This window comes from Saccopteryx bilineata, chromosome 7 (assembly GCF_036850765.1).
Source record: "Saccopteryx bilineata isolate mSacBil1 chromosome 7, mSacBil1_pri_phased_curated, whole genome shotgun sequence".
Taxonomy (NCBI): domain Eukaryota; kingdom Metazoa; phylum Chordata; class Mammalia; order Chiroptera; family Emballonuridae; genus Saccopteryx; species Saccopteryx bilineata.
Window position 1 is genome coordinate 56,019,392 of NC_089496.1, and position 20,567 is coordinate 56,039,958.

Below are 20,567 nucleotides of genomic sequence, written 5' to 3' on the forward strand. Positions count from 1 at the left end.
GGGCTCCCAGTCCTGGTGCATCAGCTCTGGTCCTCCAGGGGATGCCCCACCAGAGTCAGGGTGTTGACAGATGTCACAGCAGAGCGAGAGAGGGGAACTGTACTGAGGAAGAGCTGCGGCTGTGGATTCTGGGGGACCCCACTCCCGGCCCAGGGGACACGTCACACCTCCCGGCCCAGGGGACACGTCACACCTCACGGCCCAGGGGACATGTCACACCTCCTGGCAGCCTGGACGCTCCCGGCCCAGGGGACACATCACACCTTGCAGCTGCCTGGACGCTCCCGGCCCAGGGGACACATCACACCTTGCAGCCGCCTGGACGCTCCCGGCCCAGGGGACACATCACACCTTGCAGCTGCCTGGACGCTCCCGGCCCAGGGGACATGTCACACCTCGCAGCCGCCTGGACGCTCCCGGCCCAGGGGACACGTCACACCTTGCAGCTGCCTGGACGCTCCCGGCCCAGGGGACACATCACACCTTGCAGCCGCCTGGACGCTCCTGGCCCAGGGGACACATCACACCTTGCAGCCGCCTGGACGCTCCCGGCCCAGGGGACACATCACACCTTGCAGCCGCCTGGACGCTCCCGGCCCAGGGGACACGTCACACCTCGCAGCCGCCTGGACGCTCCCGGCCCAGGGGACACGTCACACCTCACGGCCGCCTGGACGCTCCCGGCCCAGGGGACATGTCACACCTCACGGCCGCCTGGACGCTCCCGGCCCAGGGGACATGTCACACCTCACGGCCGCCTGGACGCTCCCGGCCCAGGGGACATGTCACACCTCGCGGCCGCCTGGACGCTCCCGGCCCAGGGGACACGTCACACCTTGCAGCCGCCTGGACGCTCCCGGCCCAGGGGACATGTCACACCTCACGGCTGCCTGGACGCTCCCGGCCCAGGGGACATGTCACACCTCACGGCTGCCTGGACGCTCCCGGCCCAGGGGACATGTCACACCTCACGGCCGCCTGGACACTCCCGGCCCAGGGGATGCGTCACACCTCGCAGCCGCCTGGACGCTCCCGGCCCAGGGGACATGTCACACCTCCCAGCCGCCTGGACGCTCCTGGCCCAGGGGACATGTCACACCTCACGGCCGCCTGGACGCTCCCGGCCCAGGGGACATGTCACACCTCACGGCCACCTGGACGCTTGCTGCAGACTTACCTTTTTCCGATCTCACGTCTCTGGTCAAGACGTCCCCTTTCTGTCCATGCGCCCCTTTGGGGCCCCTGTCCCCAGCGCTGGGTGAAGCCCACTGACCGGACAGCTGCCTTCCTCACCCGGGCGTTTCTGCTCCGGGGTCTCCGTGACCGTGGGGCCCCCGCTGCGGCCCCCAGGAGTGCCCCTCCCCACAGGCCGGCCCTGCGTCCCGGGCTCTAGCTGCCTTTCCTCGTCTCCCTCCTCTGTTGTCTTCTCCCCTTCAGTCTGCGGGAATCCCCGGGGATTTCTCGACATCCCGGCTCCAGTGTCCCGATTCCCCAGTTCCCTGTCTTCTAGGTCAGTTTGGGTCCTGCTGTTTCCCTTTAAAAATGTTGTATTTCCCCCCTTTCTGCACGTGCAAACCAGACATGGGTTGTTCAAACGAGAGAAACACAGGCACCTGCTGGGATCCCCTTCCTCCCAGAGTTAGTCCAGCACCTCTACGCGTGTGTGCGTGTGTGTACGCGTGTGCATGTGTGTAAGTCAGGACAATACAATGCGTGTACACAGATGCACGTTGGGGTGTCGTACTGGCTATTTTATTGTGAGCATTTCCCATGACTTAAGTGTTCTTCGAAAACATTATTGTGGCCTGATTTCCTGGGATGTGTTGCAAGTTCATAGAAAGAATGTCCGAGCTGTACGCTGGGTCACAGTTTTCGAACTCACAGATGATATTCTGGAGCACGCCTGGTAGGCCGAGGCACAGCAAGCCTCCCAGATGACCACGGCGTCCCGCGGGGCTCCCCCCCCGGGGGGTCAGGGCGCACACCCACAGCCCTGCTTCACCAGAACTCAAGACGAAACAAAAACCCACCGTGTTTCCGGGTCCCTGGGTCAGAACAGCTGACGGGATCTCACGTCCCGTTCTGCCCGGCAGCCCCAGGTGTCCCCCTGCGCTTTGGTGAGGCTCAAAGATCTTACAAACACGCTGTTTCGGAGGCTGTCTACGATCGTAACGGCCCTTCTCGCCGAACACCCACGCCGAGCGAGGCCGCGTGTCAGCCGGGGTCCCGTGCTTCCTGCTGTCGCCGCTCAGCCTGCAAGCGTCTAGAGCAGGGGTCGGGAACCTGTGGCTCGCGAGCCAGATGTGGCTCTTCTGATGGCTGCATCTGGCTCGCAGGCAAATCCTTAGTAATAATAAAAAAAAAGTTAAAAATATGAAACATTCTCATGGATTACAATCCTTTCATTTCCTACCACTCATGTTCATGGTTGCGGGTGGCTGGAGCCAATCACAGCTGTCCTCTGGGACCACACCACATTTTTATTGGATAATGCGTCATGTACACGGGTCGTTGTATGGCTCTCACGGAATTACATTTTAAAATATGCGGCGTTCATGGCTCTCTCAGCCAAAAAGGTTCCCGACCCCTAGTCTAGAGCGATTGATCGCATTATCGGCCATCTTTCCCGGAGGCGAGGACACTGGGGCCCAGACAGGCCCGAGGACACGAGCCACTGAGGGGCAAGGTCGGTGCCCACGCGGGCTGGGCCTGGGGGCAGTCCACCAGCTCCCCCGACTTTGGCTTGGGTCCCGGTGTCCGGAGCTGTGCCTGCGTCTCCCCTGGGCAAACCTTTCTGTTACCCTGCCCTTCAAGTCCGTCCCATCTTCCAGAGCTGGCGGGAGCCCCCGCGTGCGGTTGGGGCGAACCCTGGCAGCTCCGAGCCCCGGATTCCACGCGCCCCCCTCGGAGCCAGTCCCCCGGAGAGAAGCAGGGGCACCGTCTGAGTCAGACGTCAAACCATCCTTGGAGCTGGGCTGGCGGGGCTGCCTGTGGTCTCCCAACTGCGCTGGGAAGCTCTGGCGCGGCCTGGGAGACACTTGGACACCCGGACACAAGGGCCATCTCCGCTCACGCCTCACAGCCCGGCCGGCGCTGGGCAGCCCTTCCTGCTGCCTCTGTCTGCCGCGACCCGGCCAAGGTGTCCTTGTGGCCTCTCAGCACAGAGCGGCCATCCCCACCGCGCCCTGGGCAAGAATCTGCTTCCGACAAAGGGCCCGGCCGTGCACTGTCCTGCCGTGGGCCAAGGCGCTGGTGCCCGGCTGACCGTCCCAGGGGCTCTGGGCTTTTCTCACAGTCACTTTCCGTTGCTGAAGGAGGGGAGGCTGGTCTCACGACGTGGGCAGAGCCCAGAGAAGCCCTCACAAACTGGCAATGCCTACGCACAGCCCTTCCACAGAGCGTGGTTCCGCGCGGCGTGGACATCGCGGGGCCGTGGGAGCCATGGGGGGGGGGGCTGCCAGGCCATCTGAGGGCTGGGTGACAGGGACTCCGTCTGGGAACCGAGCCTTCCTCCAGCGAGGACGAAGGAGGCTCTAGGACGTGCAGAACGTGGGGCCCAAGGGGACAGCGGCCACCCGAGAAGCACCCCAGTGCCCTCCCCAGAGCTGGGACGTCTGCCACAGTTGACTTAGCGTGGCCGGCCGGTATCTCTGGCCATGTCCAGAGCGGGTGTCTACAGCCGGTGACAACACCGCCTGAGGAAACTGTGAGCCCCTTTCCACGGGGGGGAGTTAGGAAGATCACAAACACGCGTGCGGGTCCGTGCGTGGGCGCGTGGCCTTGTCTTCCAGCCTCGCCCGTCTTCCCAAGGGGAACGCATTGACGTAAAAGAAGTGAAGAAATCGAATCAGTAAACAAAAAGAAGTCGGCCTCCACGCGGGGAGGAGGAGGCGTGGACCAGAGAGGCTCACCCCTCTTTCTGTATTTCTCGCTAAAACCCCAACATCTTACACGTCCCTTTCTCGGAGTCAACAAAAATTCAACAAAAATGTGAAGTCTTTAAATTCTCTTCCTGCCGCGATTCCCGTTCGGCCGGCAGGCGCCATCCGGGACGGACGTCAGGTTCAGCCGTCCCAAGCAGCGGGGGCGGGGCCAGTGGCTCACATCCGTGGGGAGGCCCCCCACCCCGCCCCGCCGGCCCCGGACGGGACCCACGGGGGCTGCCCCTCCCTGTGCCCCGCCCCTGCTGCTGCCACCGACCGACCCGGGAGAAGTCGGTTCACCTCTCTGCACGTCAGTTTCTCACCTGGAGATGACAAACCCTGAGAACAGCGTCACCTGGCAAATTACGTAGAATAAGGCCATGGGCGCTGAACTGAATCCGACCTCGGAGGGGCGGAGTTCCACACCCCCACCCTGGCCAGAATGAGCTGTGGCCGTTTGCTGTGTCCGCTCGCTCGCTCGCTAAGGGGCCGTCGCGGAAGGCCGCACACCGGGCAGCTCCAACGACAGGGAGGTGTGGCCTCACCGTCCGGAAGGCTGGACGTCCGAGGTCGGGGTGGAGGCAGGCTTGGTCTCCGCAGAAGCCAGAGGCCGCTCTCCTTGGCCGGCAGCGCACGGGCCTCTCCCAGTGTCCTCCCGCGGTCACCTCTGTGTGCGTCCACCTCTGCGGCGGCCCCCTCCCCTTTTCCAGGGACGGTGGCCAGATTGGATGAGGACCCACTCTACGCACCGCCTTTTAACATAATAACCTGGGTGAAGGTCCAGACGCCCAACGACAGTCATGGTCTCAGGTTCTGGGGGTCAGGACGTGAACATGGGAAGTTCGAGAGGATGCCGTTCAGCCCCCAACGTTGGGCATCCAGGGCCAGCCTGCAAGGCGATTTCTGAGTCTCGAGGGAAAAATACCCCGTTTATAAGCAAATGCAGTCTCTGTCCACACAGCCAGGCTCAGACACGGTACCCGGGCCGGACTCCTCCTCTATTAGAACCAGAACTAAAGCGACAGTCACAGGGGTCCAGAGCGTCCCTGGGTAAAGGAGAGTGGACTTTGTGATTTCAGATTCATCTTTAAGAAAAAGAGAGAGAGCCCTGGCCGGTTGGCTCAGCGGTAGAGCATCAACCCAGCGTGGGGAAGTCCCGGGTTCGATTCCCGGCCAGGGCACACAGGAGAAGCACCCATCTGCTTCTCCACCCCTCCCCCTCTCCTTCCTCTCTGTCTCCCTCTTCCCCTCCCACAGCCAAGGCTCCATTGGAGCAAAGTTGGCCCGGGCGCTGAGGATGGCTCTGTGGCCTCTGCCTCAGGTGCTATAAAATAGCTTGGTTGCCAAGCAATGGAGCAGTGACCCCAGATGGTCAGAGCATCGCCTCCTAGTGGGCATGCCGGGTAGATTCCGGTCAGAGCGCATGCGAGGAGTCTGTCTCTCTGCCTCTCCTCCTCTCACTTCATAAAAAAAAAAGAAAAGAAAAGCACTTGATAACGGTCTCTCACAGTTCAGATCCGGCTCCTGTGCGGTGCTCTGAAGGTCACGTCCACCTTCTCTCTGCCGCAGGGGAGTGCGAGCGAGGCCACGCTGATGGCCCTGCTGGCCGCCCGCAGCAAGGCAATACGGCGTCTGCAGGCCGCCCGCCCGGGGCTGCCCGAGGCCGCCATCCTGGAGAAGCTGGTGGCCTACTCCTCAGACCAGGTAACGGGGTCCCCTCTCCCTCACCCCCCGCCCGGAGCCCCACCGAGCCTCCCGGTCTCCCGTGTTCTGTTTGAGGTCAGATCCGAACAAAACAAGAGGACGAGGTATCAGGTTGGATCTGAGAGCCGCCCTGGGGGGGGGGGGTGTCGCGGGGCTGAGACACCCCGTACTGGAGAGCGGGCAGCCGTGGGGGCCGGGGGCCACTTAGTCCTCCCAGGGGGAAACCACCGTGGGGGACGCTTAGTCCTCCCAGGGGGAAACCACCGTGGGGGCCGGGGGACGCTTAGTCCTCCCAGGGGGAAACCACCGTGGGGGCCGGGGGACACTTAGTCCTCCCAGGGGAAACCACCGTGGGGGCCGGGGGCCACTTAGTCCTCCCAGGGGGAAACCACCGTGGGGGCCGGGGGACACTTAGTCCTCCCAGGGGAAACCACCGTGGGGGCCGGGGACGCTTAGTCCTCCCAGGGGGAAACCACCGTGGGGGCCGGGGGACACTTAGTCCTCCCAGGGGAAACCACCGTGGGGACCGGGGACGCTTAGTCCTCCCAGGGGGAAACCACCGTGGGGGCCGGGGGACACTTAGTCCTCCCAGGGGGAACCACCGTGAGGATCGGGGGACGCTTAGTCCTCCCGGGGGAAACCACCGTGGGGGCCGGGGACGCTTAGTCCTCCCAGGGGAAAACCACCGTGGGGGCCGGGGACGCTTAGTTCTCCCAGGGGGAAACCACCGTGGGGGCCGGGGGACACTTAGTCCTCCCAGGGGGAAACCACCGTGGGGGCCGGGGGACACTTAGTCCTCCCAGGGGGAAACCACCGTGGGGGCCGGGGGACGCTTAGTCCTCCCAGGGGAAACCACCGTGGGGACCGGGGGACGCTTAGTCCTCCCAGGGGAAACCACCGTGGGGACCGGGGGACGCTTAGTCCTCCCAGGGGAAACCACCGTGGGGACCGGGGGACGCTTAGTCCTCCCAGGGGGAAACCACCGTGGGGGCCGGGGGACGCTTAGTCCTCCCAGGGGAAACCACCATGGGGGACGCTTAGTCCTCCCAGGGGGAAACCACCGTGGGGACCGGGGGACGCTTAGTCCTCCCAGGGGAAACCACCGTGGGGGCCGGGGGACGCTTAGTCCTCCCAGGGGAAACCACCGTGGGGGCCGGGGGACGCTTAGTCCTCCCAGGGGAAACCACCGTGGGGGACGCTTAGTCCTCCCAGGGGGAAACCACCGTGGGGGACGCTTAGTCCTCCCAGGGGGAAACCACCGTGGGGGCCGGGGGACGCTTAGTCCTCCCAGGGGAAACCACCGTGGGGGCCGGGGGACGCTTAGTCCTCCCAGGGGAAACCACCGTGGGGACCGGGGGACGCTTAGTCCTCCCAGGGGAAACCACCGTGGGGGACGCTTAGTCCTCCCAGGGGAAACCACCGTGGGGGCCGGGGGACGCTTAGTCCTCCCAGGGGGAAACCACCATGGGGGCCGGGGGACGCTTAGTCCTCCCAGGGGAAACCACCGTGGGGGACGCTTAGTCCTCCCAGGGGGAACCACCATGGGGGCCGGGGGACGCTTAGTCCTCCCAGGGGAAACCACTGTGGGGGCCGGGGGACGCTTAGTCCTCCCAGGGGGAAACCACCGTGGGGGCCGGGGGACGCTTAGTCCTCCCAGGGGGAAACCACCGTGGGGGCCGGGGGACGCTTAGTCCTCCCAGGGGGAAACCACCATGGGGGCCGGGGGACGCTTAGTCCTCCCAGGGGGAAACCACCGTGGGGGCCGGGGGACGCTTAGTCCTCCCAGGGGGAAACCACCGTGGGGGCCGGGGGACGCTTAGTCCTCCCAGGGGGAAACCACCGTGGGGGCCGGGGGACGCTTAGTCCTCCCAGGGGGAAACCACCGTGGGGGCCGGGGGACGCTTAGTCCTCCCAGGGGGAAACCACCGTGGGGGCCGGGGGCCGCTTAGTCCTCCCAGGGGGAAACCACCGTGGGGGCCGGGGGCCGCTTAGTCCTCCCAGGGGGAAACCACCGTGGGGGACGCTTAGTCCTCCCAGGGGGAAACCACCGTGGGGGCCGGGGGACGCTTAGTCCTCCCAGGGGGAAACCACCGTGGGGGCCGGGGGACGCTTAGTCCTCCCAGGGGGAAACCACCGTGGGGGCCGGGGGACGCTTAGTCCTCCCAGGGGAAACCACCGTGGGGGCCGGGGGACGCTTAGTCCTCCCAGGGGGAAACCACCATGGGGGCCGGGGGACGCTTAGTCCTCCCAGGGGGAAACCACCGTGGGGGCCGGGGGACGCTTAGTCCTCCCAGGGGGAAACCACCGTGGGGGCCGGGGGACGCTTAGTCCTCCCAGGGGAAACCACTGTGGGGGCCGGGTGACGCTTAGTCCTCCCAGGGGGAAACCACCGTGGGGGCCGGGGGACGCTTAGTCCTCCCAGGGGAAACCACCGTGGGGACCGGGGGACGCTTAGTCCTCCCAGGGGGAAACCACCGTGGGGGCCGGGGGACGCTTAGTCCTCCCAGGGGGAAACCACCGTGGGGGCCGGGGAACGCTTAGTCCTCCCAGGGGAAACCACCGTGGGGGCCGTTCGGGCCCAGTGAGACCAGCTCCGTGGCCACCGCTCTGGCCTCCCGCGGGACCAGGAGGCCGCGCTCTGGGTGGCCTTCGGGAGACGTGGGGCACAGGCAGCCCCGACCCTGTTCTCCTGTCTTGGTTTGGCCGTTTTTTAAGTTCCACGATCTCTAGCAAATTGTGTGAGTTCTCTGAGCCTTTGCCCGGGGTTTGGGCCGTCGCACCGGGGCCCAGACTGCCTGCCCTGGGCATCGCCGCCCACCCCCACCCCCCACGACCTTCTCCCTGCCCCCCACCCCACCCCCAGCCAACCGCTGATCTGAGATTCTGAGATGCAGGACCCCTGTTTAGAGAACTCGGCAAACAGGGACCCCTGCCGTGACTGCACCGCCCAGCCCAGCCGTTGGGAAAAGCTTAGAAACCCAGAAACAGAAACGGGATTGTGTGGGAAGAAACCACAGAAGGGAAGGGAGGCGGGCGGTGGAAAGTTGCTCTGTGAGGAACACTGCCGTCCAGAGGTCACAACAACAACAAAAAAGGCATGGACGGCACCACCCTCCAGAACTGAGGCTCCACACAGAATAGTTGAGCTCCTCTTGCTGACATTTTTATCTTCCCTGCATTAAGCCAGGAATTTCCACGGTGACAGCTCCACCCCAGCGAATACGCAGATGTGTAGCCCCGAAACGAATTCAATACCCCCGGGTTTGGGGGGGGGCGCTTAGCTGCGGGGAGGGGGGGGATTCTCTGCCGCGTCGTCTAACGCCAGGCGCGGGAGACACTTGCACCTGAAGAACATTATTCATTTATATTTATGGCTCCCTGGTCTCCCCAGGAGGACATGAGGAAACGTGAGAAAAATGCACACGTGGGTGCCCAGGACACGCGTGTTGAGAGAACCCTCTGTGAATGTGGTTGGGCTGGGGCCTCTCCCGGTAGGGGTTCTGCGAGGGAGCGTAGCCCCGCCGACCGGAGATGGCGGTGGTTTCTAGATTCTTCCAAGGGTGCCACGTGGCCGGTACCATTCTAGGTGACCGTGCAGAGGGGGAGGTGGGGGGTCAGGTGAATTTGTTCTGCCCAGCAGGAGCCTGGGTGGGCCCTGGGCCTCGTTCTGCTGTGAGTCCAGCCCAGTCCGGGTCCTGGGGAGCAGGGCTGAGGTGTTCACTGTTATGGGGGACGCTCCCCGGGAAGCCTGCCTGCGGGGGAGGGAGGGAAGGGGGGAGCAGATGGACCGGGAAGAGGCGGACGAGGACGTCGGGCTGTCCAGGAAGGTGGAGCCACGGCCTGGTCCGCGGGGTCCTCTGCCGAGCCAGGGGCCTGTGGCCAGCGAGTGCAGCCCATCTGACCCTGAAGTTTTCTTGGCAGGCCCACTGCTCCGTGGAGAGAGCCGGGTTGATCGGAGGAGTGAACATAAGAGCCGTCCCTTCGGACGACGCCTTCGCCATGCGCGGGTCCGCCCTGCAGGAGGCCCTCGAGAGGGACAAGGCTGCTGGGCTGGTTCCTTTCTTTGTAAGTCCAGCCCTGTGCGTGCGGCCCAGGGCCCCTGGGAGTGTGGGAGCCCCGCCGGGGTCCGGGGCCGGGCCCGGGGGGGCAGGCCAGGCTGCAGCCCCCTCTCTGGGGCCTGTGAGGCGGCCCAGAGCCTCAAGGGCAGCAGCCTGAGCCTGGACGTGCTGGTAGAGCAGGGATCCCCAAACTTTTTACACAGGGGGCCAGTTCACTGTCCCTCAGACCATTGGAGGGCCGGACTATAAAAAAAACTATGAACAAATCCCTATGCATACTGCACATATCTTATTTTAAAGTAAAAAAACAAAACGGGAACAAATATAACATTTAAAATAAAGAACAAGTAAATTTAAATCAACAAACTGATCAGTATTTCGATGGTAACTATGCTCCTCTCACTGACCACCAATGAAAGAGGTGCCCCTTCCAGAAGTGCAGTGGGGGCCGGATAAATGGCCTCAGGGGGCCGCATGTGGCCCGCGCGGGCCGTAGTTTGGGGACCCCTGTGGTAGTGGTTGTGGTTCTGCACGTGCACGGTGACTCCTGGCACCTAGCCTTCCATAGACGCTCAGAGGGGGTGCTCACCCCTCAAAACGCACGGGCCCCGGCGGAGAGCGGGGTGGCGTTTGGCAGGTTTGAACCCAGCAGGCCAAACCTCCGCCTTCCAGGAGCCGGCTGGGGCTCCTGAGAGTTTCCCTGCCTCCTGCATGGTGGTTTTCGTTGTCCCCCACCCCACCCTCAGAGGCCGAGGGCCGTGGCTGCCAGGCACGTATCTGAGCACAGCGGGCGGGTCGGTGGGGGAGAGGCAGGAGAGAAGGCTCCAGAAGGGAGCGTGTCCTCAGCAGCGGGAATGCCGGGGGGGGGGGTGTGGAGGAGGGGCTCTCAGAGACGGAGCACCAGCCCTGCCCCTCCCGCCACCCTCCCCCACCCCCCCCCCACCCCTGCACAAATGTGATTATGCGTCTGCTGAAATCAGGTTAGTGTCGCCGGGCTGAGCCGGGTAATCGGAGCCTGGAGCAGAGCAGGTGCTGGGCGCTCAAGCGGCCTCCGCGAATTAGGACAAGCTGACCCGCAGCCGCCCAGGACACTGAGCAGGCAGGCCTTCCTGCCACCTCCCCCGCCGAGGGCCTTGTCCCCACCAGCCTCCCTCCTGGGGCACCAGGGGCTCAGGTTGGCTGGCAGGGACTCTCTGGCTTGGCCCAGGGCTCTGGGCTTTCTAGTGGGAAGAAGAGGACAGCCACACCCAGGTCCCTTCTCTCTGTGTGTCCCCGGAGTCTCCCTTAGGTCGGGGCAACAGCGGGGACCCTCACTGTGTTCAGCACCGAAGGGCGCTGTGAGGCCTGCCTGCCGTGTCTGCAGAGCCCGGGCCTCAGAGCCAGCGCTGGGGAGATGTCACCTCCTCCTCTCACCCAAGGCCCTTGGCAGGACAAGGCAGTGTTTATTGTTTCTGCGAAACGCTCCGTGCTCAAAACCACAACATCAATAATTACATAAAAATCTAAGAATAAAAGGTTTATGCTAACCCAGACCTCACCCTAAAAAACAAACAGGATTAATATTTGGTCAACATCATTTCAGGCACTCGATTCCCGGGCGGGCATGAATAGATGGAAAATAATTCTGACACGGGGATGTTTACTCTTTACATAATTCACAAACAGAAGTCACCGCATTTAATTCAGCGGCAGTTGACCTGCAGGAAACGAAACGGGGGCGGGAGGGACGGTGGAGCCACCGAGATGCCCTTTCTCAGGGGCTCTTCAAACTCGAGAAGAGAAATGACGGCAATATTGAGATGAGTAAATCATCCTGTGGTTTCTACACTACATTTTATTTTTTACGATTTTTCTTTTTTAATGACATAGACAAAGCAACTCGAGAGTTCCCATGCTGGGCGCGTTTCCCTGCCGGGGTGCTCGCCCCGCACCATGTGCGTGCACGCACACTCATGTGCACACACATATACATACCAAGCTGAAGAAAAACCCAGACTTCCTACCACACGGAAGGAACAAGACTCTCAGAGTCTGCAGGCATCTTTTCTGTCCGTTAAGCAGAGCACGGGGCGCCAGCCACACATGGGGCTTTGTTTCCGCCCCTCGGCACCCCAGGGGGTCCGGGGTCACGCCTGCTCTCCACCTAGCTTGTCCTTGGCACCCCAGGGAGTCCGGGGTCACGCCTGCCCTCTGCCTGGGTCCGGGGTCACACCTGCCCTCTGCCTGGCTTGTCCTTGGCACCCCAGGGGGTCCGGGGTCACGCCTGCCCTCCACCTAGCTTGTCCTTGGCACCCCAGGGGGTCCAGGGTCATGCCTGCCCTCCGCCTGGCTTGTCCTTGGCACCCCGGGGAGTCCGGGGTCACGCCTGCCCTCCGCCTGGGTCCGGGGTCACGCCTGCCCTCCGCCTGGCTTGTCCTCGGTACCCCAGGGGGTCCAGGGTCACGCCTGCCCTCCGCCTGGCTTGTCCTCGGCACCCCAGGGGGTCCAGGGTCACGCCTGCCCTCCGCCTGGCTTGTCCTTGGCACCCCAGGGGGTCCAGGGTCACGCCTGCCCTCCGCCTGGCTTGTCCTTGGCACCCCGGGGAGTCCGGGGTCACGCCTGCCCTCCACCTAGCTTGTCCTTGGCACCCCAGGGGGTCCAGGGTCACGCCTGCCCTCCGCCTGGCTTGTCCTTGGCACCCCAGGGGGTCCGGGGTCACGCCTGCCCTCCGCCTGGCTTGTCCTTGGCACCCCAGGGGGTCCGGGGTCACGCCTGCCCTCCGCCTGGCTTGTCCTTGGCACCCCAGGGGGTCCAGGGTCATGCCTGCCCTCCGCCTGGCTTGTCCTTGGCACCCCGGGGAGTCCGGGGTCACGCCTGCCCTCTGCCTGGGTCCGGGGTCACGCCTGCCCTCCGCCTGGCTTGTCCTCGGTACCCCAGGGGGTCCAGGGTCACGCCTGCCCTCCGCCTGGCTTGTCCTCAGCACCCCAGGGGGTCCAGGGTCACGCCTGCCCTCCGCCTGGCTTGTCCTCGGCACCCCAGGGGGTCCAGGGTCACGCCTGCCCTCCGCCTGGCTTGTCCTCGGCACCCCAGGGGGTCCAGGGTCACGCCTGCCCTCCGCCTGGCTTGTCCTTGGCACCCCGGGGAGTCCGGGGTCACGCCTGCCCTCCACCTAGCTTGTCCTTGGCACCCCAGGGGGTCCAGGGTCATGCCTGCCCTCCGCCTGGCTTGTCCTTGGCACCCCAGGGAGTCCGGGGTCACCCCTGCCCTCCACCTGGCTTGTCCTTGGCACCCCAGGGAATCCGGGGTCACGCCTGCCCTCCACCTGGCTTGTCCGTGGCACCCCAGGGAGTCCGGGGTCACGCCTGCCCTCCGCCTGGCTTGTCCGTGGCACCCCGGGGAGTCCGGGGTCACCCCTGCCCTCCACCTGGCTTGTCCGTGGCAGACCGGTTTCTCGCCCCGCGTTGTGACGCTTCCAGCCAAGGTTAACACGCACTCACAGATTCACGTCTGCACCCGGTGCTCTGACCCCTTGCACCACATCCCAGGCTCCGGCCGGGGGTCGTGCAGGTGGAGGTCAGGGCGGTGACCCAGACGCAGGGGCTTGAAGGGATGTCTGCTTTGTCCTCTCCAGGTGGTGGTGACCCTGGGGACCACGTCCTGCTGCTCCTTTGACCGGCTCTCAGAAGTGGGGCCCGTCTGTAAGTACCCCCCTACCCCGTCCTTCTCTCCTGAGACTGGTCCCTGTCCGCGGGGGTCCGATAGGCCTCCCTCTGGGTCCCCCTCCCTGATACTAACTTCATCGTGGAACCAGCACCACCTAAGAGTGTCTCTGACGTAAGACACAGACCGTGATCGTGAGGACTGCTTCCCAGCGGGGTGGTCTGCCCCAACTCTTCTCACATTTGCAGCCGCCCGCCCACACTTCAGCCTCTTGAGCTCCACCCTGGAGCTAGTTGTGCAAGAACAGGGCTGAGCTGGAGCCGCACACCATTTTCTTTCCTTTCTTTTTTTTTTTTTTTTTCCCCAACAACCGTTCCAGCAACATAAAGAGCCATAGATTGCAAATGCCACGTTGCTCGGCTGAGAAGCCACGCTCTGGCTCTCGCGCGCCCCCTGCAGGACGGCCGTGTGCTCGCACCGCAGGAGAGCCACCCCCTTTATTTTTTCTTTTAGCCTTGGTGAAACGACTAAACATAGTGAAGCAACTTACTTAAAGCGATTAAGCAAATCAAACAAGCAAGCAAACAGACAAACAAACAACCCCCCCCCAAAAAAAAAAAACTAGCTTTCTTCAAAGAAGGGTCGGAGATCATGTGTTGATGGTCTGTCCTCTCTCCATCTCCCCACAGCTACAGGTCTTTCTTAGGCGTTTGTCTGGAGACGAGAAGTCAGTGTTTGCAAAAGGGAACCCTGAAAAGGAGGTGTCCCCTTTACTGGGTGGCTGGGGGACCCGGCAGGCCCGGGAGGGGTTTCTGTGACCTTTCCTCGGGCGGACAGGGAGCCCCGGTTCACGAAGCGTCCCCTTTCTCTGTTTTGGGGGTGTGGCACTCGAGTGGACCGGAGCAACAACTAGAGCGGGTCAGGCCCTCTGACCGCACACAGGGTGTTGTTCGGATCTCAGGGGAACACCGGGCGCTGCCTGGCCGCCTGTCTCTGTACCCCAACCCGCTTCTGCCCTCTCGAACCCGGGCTCTGTTGGGGTCCACGCTTCGGGGGGGAGCGGACCCTCTTCTCCAGCACCGTGGGTCCAGGGGTGGCGGCGTGGGCGTGGGGCGCGGGTGTGGCCACGGCAGCTGCGGTGAGGGAGGCCCGGGCCCCGGGCACAGCTGTGAGCCTTCAATCCGGCGTTTTGTTTGCCCGTGAGTGAAAGGAACAGATAGGGCCGGGGCAGCTGTTCTCACAGAACAATAGCATGTCCCTCGTGGATTCCCGAGGGGACGCGTCAATGCACAGAAATGTGTGAGACGGAATGCCCAGTCCACCCCTGGCTGTGCGAACGGGGGTATGGGGGGGCGTTGTGGGGCACACTCGCCCATCTGCGAGGGTTCTCACGCTTTCTGACCGTTGATGACCCCGTGCCAGACTTCTGGAAGAGCAGCTGGAGGACGGACAGGACCGGCCAACTCAGGACTGTGACCATGGCCCTGGCCTCTTCCCCTGCAAGCCCTGATCGGCCAGGCCAAGCTTGGCATCCACTCAGGCTCGGAGGCTGAGAACGGGATGTCCTGGACGGCGGCTGGCTGATGTAGCTCCCAGGGCTGTCAGGCAGAAGGGGCTGAGGCCCTCCACAGGCCGAGCTCACCCGGTCCCCGGGCCTCAGCGCTGGCCGCCCGCAAGCTCAGAGAGAGGGGAGAGCCAGTGGGCGGCCCCTGGCCTTCACAGCTCGCTGGGGTGGGGACCCAGGCCGTCCGGCTGACCTGAATCTCCCTCCGCTCCTGGGCCTGGGGGGCCGTGGACAGTAACATGTGTGGTGTCTGGTGGTCATCATGGAGGCTACCCTGGGGCTAGCTGAAGGAGCCGGCACGGGTGGGGGCCAGAGCTCTCCCTTCCCTCGTCCGTGAGGTTAACTTAGTCGGTTCTGTGTGTCACTGACGACACGATCACTGACCAGCAGGAGTCGGTGCCTGTTCATCTGCCCTCACCCCCTGACCCCGCTTAGCTGATGACCATCAAGTGTTCAGCATTCTTTTTTTTTTTTCTTTTTTTTACAGAGGCAGAGATAGACAGGGACAGACAGACAGGAACGGAGAGAGATGAGAAGCATCAATCATCAGTTTCTCATTGCGCGTTGCGACTTCTTAGTTGTTCATTGATTGCTTTCTCACATGTGCCTTGACCTGGAGCCAGCGACCTTGGGTCCAAGTTGGTGAGCTCTTTGCTCAAACCAGATGAGCCCGCGCTCAAGCTGGCGACCTCGGGGTCTCGAACCTGGGTCCTTCCGCATCCCAGTCCGACGCTCTATCCACTGCGCCACCACCGGGTCAGGCGTGTTCAGCATTCTTCAACTTCCAACGGGACTGTCCCGAGCGTCTGAACTTGCCCGTATTATCATTAGAACAAACCACTGAAACAATTCCGACGGTAATTTCAGCCACCGTTAGCGAGAAGGAGGACGCGTAGGAAGGCGGTTTTCTCCTCTCTGCCGTTTTAGGAAAGACATTTTGTTTCTCGATCCTTTGACAATGATGGTTCGCCAGGCAGACAGTTTCCGCTGCCCAGCTGGGCTGGTGGACGGGATCCCAGCAGGCTGTACCGAGAACAAGGTGTAGGGAGCGGACACAGGGAGCCGTGAGAGTTGGGGGCCACGTCCGGGGGTCCCGGGGAGTGTCGGGGAGCAGCAGGGAGGCAGGGCCTCCCCAGCTCTGTCCAGTGGCACCGGGGGTCCCGGGGAGTGTTGGGGAGCAGCAGGGAGGCAGGGCCGCCCCAGCTCTGTCCAGTGGCACCAGAGTGGCCAGGAGGGGACGCAGCAAATGGGGCAGCGAGGGCTGGCCACCACCGCCCATGGGGACCGAGCCCCTTTTATCTCGGCTGTGTCCCCACGAGGTGGCCTTGCTGGAGTATGTAGCCCCTGTGCTCTGGCCTTGGAGTCTCGGTGACCCGCACTTTCGGAAAGCCAGAGGCTGGTCGTGCAGCCGGCCGGACACACATGTGACATGGGAGTTGGGGCTGGTGTGCAGGCTGCTGGCCCCCTGTGTCCAGGAGAGCAGCCCGATGGCGCTCACGCCCGTGGACGTTGGTGACCTCCTCCTGGGGGAGTTTTAGGCCGAGACCCAGTCCCTCCAGGACCGCTCTCACTTCTCACACCACCCGTGGTTCAGAAACCCAAGGAAGGGTTCTCAGAACTCCTGGAAGCATGCTCACGACTTTGGTTTCTTCCAGGGGGGAGACATGGGGCAGAGTACGTGTGTGTACGTGTGTGTGTGTGTGTGTCGCTGAGCTGCTGGTCGGCCTCTCCTGCGCGGGGTCGCGGCTGGCTGAGCCCCCCGGCCCCCGGTGGGGTGCCTCCCTGCCAGGGAAGCTTGCCCGCGCCGTCAGAGCTCAGGGCCTATCAGGGCTCAGTCACGTACTGCCCGCGGGCTGACCTTCAGCCTCCAGCCCCTCCGGAGGCCCAGCTAATTCTTGTGGTCTCCAGTTCCTCCCAAGCCAGAGCTGACGTGGCTGGGCTCGAAGCCCCGCCATAAATCATGTCCCTTCACGGCGTGGGGCCCAGGGCCAGGCGGGAGAAGTCTGGGCTCCGGCAGGGTGTTCCGGGGCCCGGAGGCCTCCACGTGGGCAAAGGCCAGGCCTCTCTGGGGTGAATTAATTCTTCCCAGCATGCTTTCCCCCAGTGACCCCTTCCCCCGTTCTTCCCGCCCCACTGCCCCTCCAGAGTCTCCACGGCGCTCGGGCCTGGGAGGGGCGGCCTTGCTCCCCCCCCCCGTGGGGGCCAGCTCTCTACCCTTTGTCCTGGAGGCCCAGCCAGCGTGGACGGGTTGTGGTTTAACTGTTTCACCACGTGGCTGTCTTGTGAGGGGAGAGACGAAGTGAGGAGGACGTAGGTCTGAGGGGAAGAGGACCCTCAGTCCATTGTGGAGTCTGTCCTTCCACCCCCAGCCTGACAGCTGCCTTTGTCCCGATGCCAGGGCCCCTCGGGCGGTCCTGCTCTGCCCACCTTCGCACGGCCCTGAACTGCACAGCCGTTGGTGTCTCGGAGGCACCAAGTGCCCCACCCAACAGCCGAGACCCCCGCCGTGGTCGGGAGCAGCCCGTGCGCCGGACGGGGGGGGGGGGTCCAGACGCGCTCAGAGACAGCAGAGACCCCTGCCGTGGTCAGGAGCGGCCCACGTGTCGGACGGGGGCGGCTCAGACGCGCTCAGAGACAGCAGCGACGACCCCCATGTGGTCGGGAGAAGCCCGTGCACCGGACGGGGGGGGGTCCAGACGTGCTCAGAGACAGCAGAGACCCCTGCCGTGGTCAGGAGCGGCCCGCGTGCCAGACGGGGGAGGGAGGGGCAGACGCGCTCAGAGACAGCAGAGACCCCCGCCGTGGTCGGGAGCGGCCTGCGTGCAGGACAGGGGGGGCCCAGAAGCGCTCAGAAACAGCAGAGACCCCCACCGTGGTCGGGAGCGGCCTGCGTGCAGGACAGGGGGGGCCCAGAAGCGCTCAGAGACAGCAGAGATCCCCGCGTGGTCAGGAGCGGCCCACGTGCAGGACGGGGGGGGGGGGGGGGGAGGGAGGGGCAGACACGCTCAGAGACAGCAGAGACCCCCGCCGTGGTCAGGAGCGGCCCACGTGCCGGACGGTGGGGGGGGCCCAGACGCGCTCAGAGACAGCAGAGACCCCCACCGTGGTCGGGAGCGGCCCACGTGCTGGGCAGGGGGGGGGGCCCAGACGCGCTCAGAAACAGCAGAGACCCCCACCGTGGTCAGGAGCGGCCCACGTGCAGGACGGGGGGGGGGGGGAGGGAGGGGCAGATGCGCTCAGAGACAGCAGAGACCCCCGCCGTGGTCAGGAGCGGCCCATGTGCTGGGCAGGGGGGGGGGCCCAGACGCGCTCAGAAACAGCAGAGACCCCCACCGTGGTCGGGAGCGGCCTGCGTGCAGGACCGCGTGCAGGACCGGGGGAGGGAGGCGCAGACGCGCTCAGAGACACTGTCTGTCTCGGGAGAGAGGCCGAGTCCGCAGCGCAGGGCCCTGTGGCTTCCCAGGGGAAACCCCGTAAGGTCTGAGCCCTGTGCCCCACCCTGCTCCCTCCGCCTCCCTGTGGGCTCTGCGGGTGTCCGCGGGGCCGGTCCTCATGGGGGGACACACCCTTTGCCCAGGAAACATCTTAAGGTTCCTCCAGCCTCACCTGACACGATCTTCTGTGGCAACAGCAGCCCTGGGGACACCGGTGCAGAGCGGTGACCCTTCAGTCCCGGAGATAGAAGCGAATCCAGGCCTTGGGGTGCCTCTCACCCCAGTATCTGCAGAGCTCGGCATGCTCACCCCTCCCAGCGTCACGTCTGGAAAAGAGAACCACCCGTCCATTGACCGGTGCAGACGCAGTGACGGGTGCTGGCGACCCCTCCCAGGGTGACCTGAGCCCGAGCACCTGGCCTGGCACCCTGACCTGTCAGGGAGGGATGCCGCTCCCTCCCCGAGACCCCCCAGCCTGCCCTGGTCACCCCTGGACCTTGCTGAATGGCCGAGGCCGGGAGAGGGGTCGTCCCGAAGGTCAGGTGGACTTCTCACCTGCTCTGTGTTAGGTGTCGTGAGGGGCACATCGTGAGTGTCACCTCTTGTCCCTCAAGTTCTGAGACTGTTTTCATCCCCATTTGCGTGGAGAAGGGTGACCCCGGAAGTCACATTCGCGAGAGGAGCCGGGGATGGTTTCAGATAGCGGGAAACAGCCGGGCAAACTCCACCTGGAGGTGGCAGGCAGATAGGGACCCCTCGCTTTGTCCACTGGACCCGTCCAGCCACGTGCCGGGGAAGGACGTTAGAACGAGTGCGCCCAGGAGACCAGGGAGATCACAGGGTGAGGTGGGGAGGGCGGAGAACTGAGCTAAGATGTGGACAGGGACCCTTGGGGGGGTCGGGGCACATGATCTCAGAGTCGCCCGAGGCTGAGGGTCAGTCTGGACGTCAAGGGGGGGGCGGCTCTTACCTTTCTGCACGTTCCACGTAAGCTCTGTGCACCTGGTCCGTGCGGAGCATGTCGGGCCAGCGGCACATGGCCCCGCCCTCGGCTTCATTGCCTTTGAGGTGGGGACGCTTTAAAGACCAGGGCACAAAGAGTCTCCTGATGGGCTCCGGGCCTGGGCCAGGCCAGTGGTCAGCCCCCGGGGGGCGAGGAGAGCACGCGCCCGAGAGCTCACCGCTCGCTTCTGGCTTCCAGGTAACCGGGAGGACGTGTGGCTGCACATCGACGCGGCGTATGCAGGCAGCGCCTTCATCTGCCCCGAGTTCCGGCATCTCCTGAACGGCGTGGAGGTGGGTGTGCTCTTCCCCGCGGTCGCTTTCTGAAGGCGTGCGGTGACCGGCGACGTCTTACAGAGATGTGACCTTCGCTGTCTCAGCGAGTTATTTGCAAACCGGCGCCAGAGAGCGTGAGGAGTCCCCCTTTCCCGTGACAGGTCACGTGTCCCCTCTCTCCTCACCACGCAGCCTACGTCTGCCACTGCTGTCTGTCTGTCCGCACACATCCCAGGCGGAGCCACTGTGACACGATAGGGCTCAGGTTATAAAGCCGTGGGAGAGCACACATGGACAAAGGGACATTCCGGGGCACGTCTGAGGAAGGACTGGTGGGAAACACCAGCCTGCGACCCCCCTCGGGCCGGTGACTGCCGTGCTCTGAGCGGCACCCGGACACTCCGATCCTTTTTTATTTTTATTTTTTTGTGGCACAGAGAGAGACAGAGAGAAGGACAGATAGGGACAGACAGACAGGAAGGGAGAGAGATGAGAAGCATCAATTCTTTGTTGTGGCACCTTAGTTGTTCATTGGTTGATTTCTCATATGTGCCTTGACGGGGGGGGGCGGCTACAGCAGAGTGAGTGACCCCTTGCTCAAGCCAGTGACCTTTGGGCTCAAGCCAGCCACCCGGCCACCATGGAGTCATGTCTATGAGCCCATGCTCAAGCCAGCGACCCCGCACTCAAGCTGAACGAGCCCGCGCTCAAGCCGGTGACCTTGGGATCTCGAACCTGGGTCCTCTGCATGCCAGGCCAACACTCTACCCACTGTGTCACCGCCTGGTCAGGCACGCCGTCCACTTTAACCAGCATCGGACGCGCGGTGTCCCCATGTATCTGAGTGCCCGAGGCCACGTGCAGCATCTATCAAGTGTGGCCCCTGCAGTGCCGCCCAGAACACCTGCCGCTTTGACGACAAGCGGTCCCCACGTCTCTGCTCCTGGGGCCGTGGACGTAGCGCAGA

General features: G+C 63.9%; 1 protein-coding gene across 4 annotated transcripts in view; it reads left to right on the forward strand.

Annotated features, from left to right (window-relative positions):
• The window catches only part of DDC (dopa decarboxylase), a 75,012-nt gene that overhangs the window by 31,940 nt on the left and 22,505 nt on the right, over positions 1–20,567 (forward strand). For all 4 annotated transcript variants that reach the window (XM_066238642.1, XM_066238645.1, XM_066238643.1 and 1 more), the window contains exons 5-8: positions 5,493–5,627; positions 9,549–9,692; positions 13,296–13,362; positions 19,524–19,618. In XM_066238642.1, the coding sequence (XP_066094739.1) occupies positions 5,493–5,627; positions 9,549–9,692; positions 13,296–13,362; positions 19,524–19,618 (441 nt within the window). The remainder of the gene's footprint in view (positions 1–5,492; positions 5,628–9,548; positions 9,693–13,295; positions 13,363–19,523; positions 19,619–20,567) is intronic.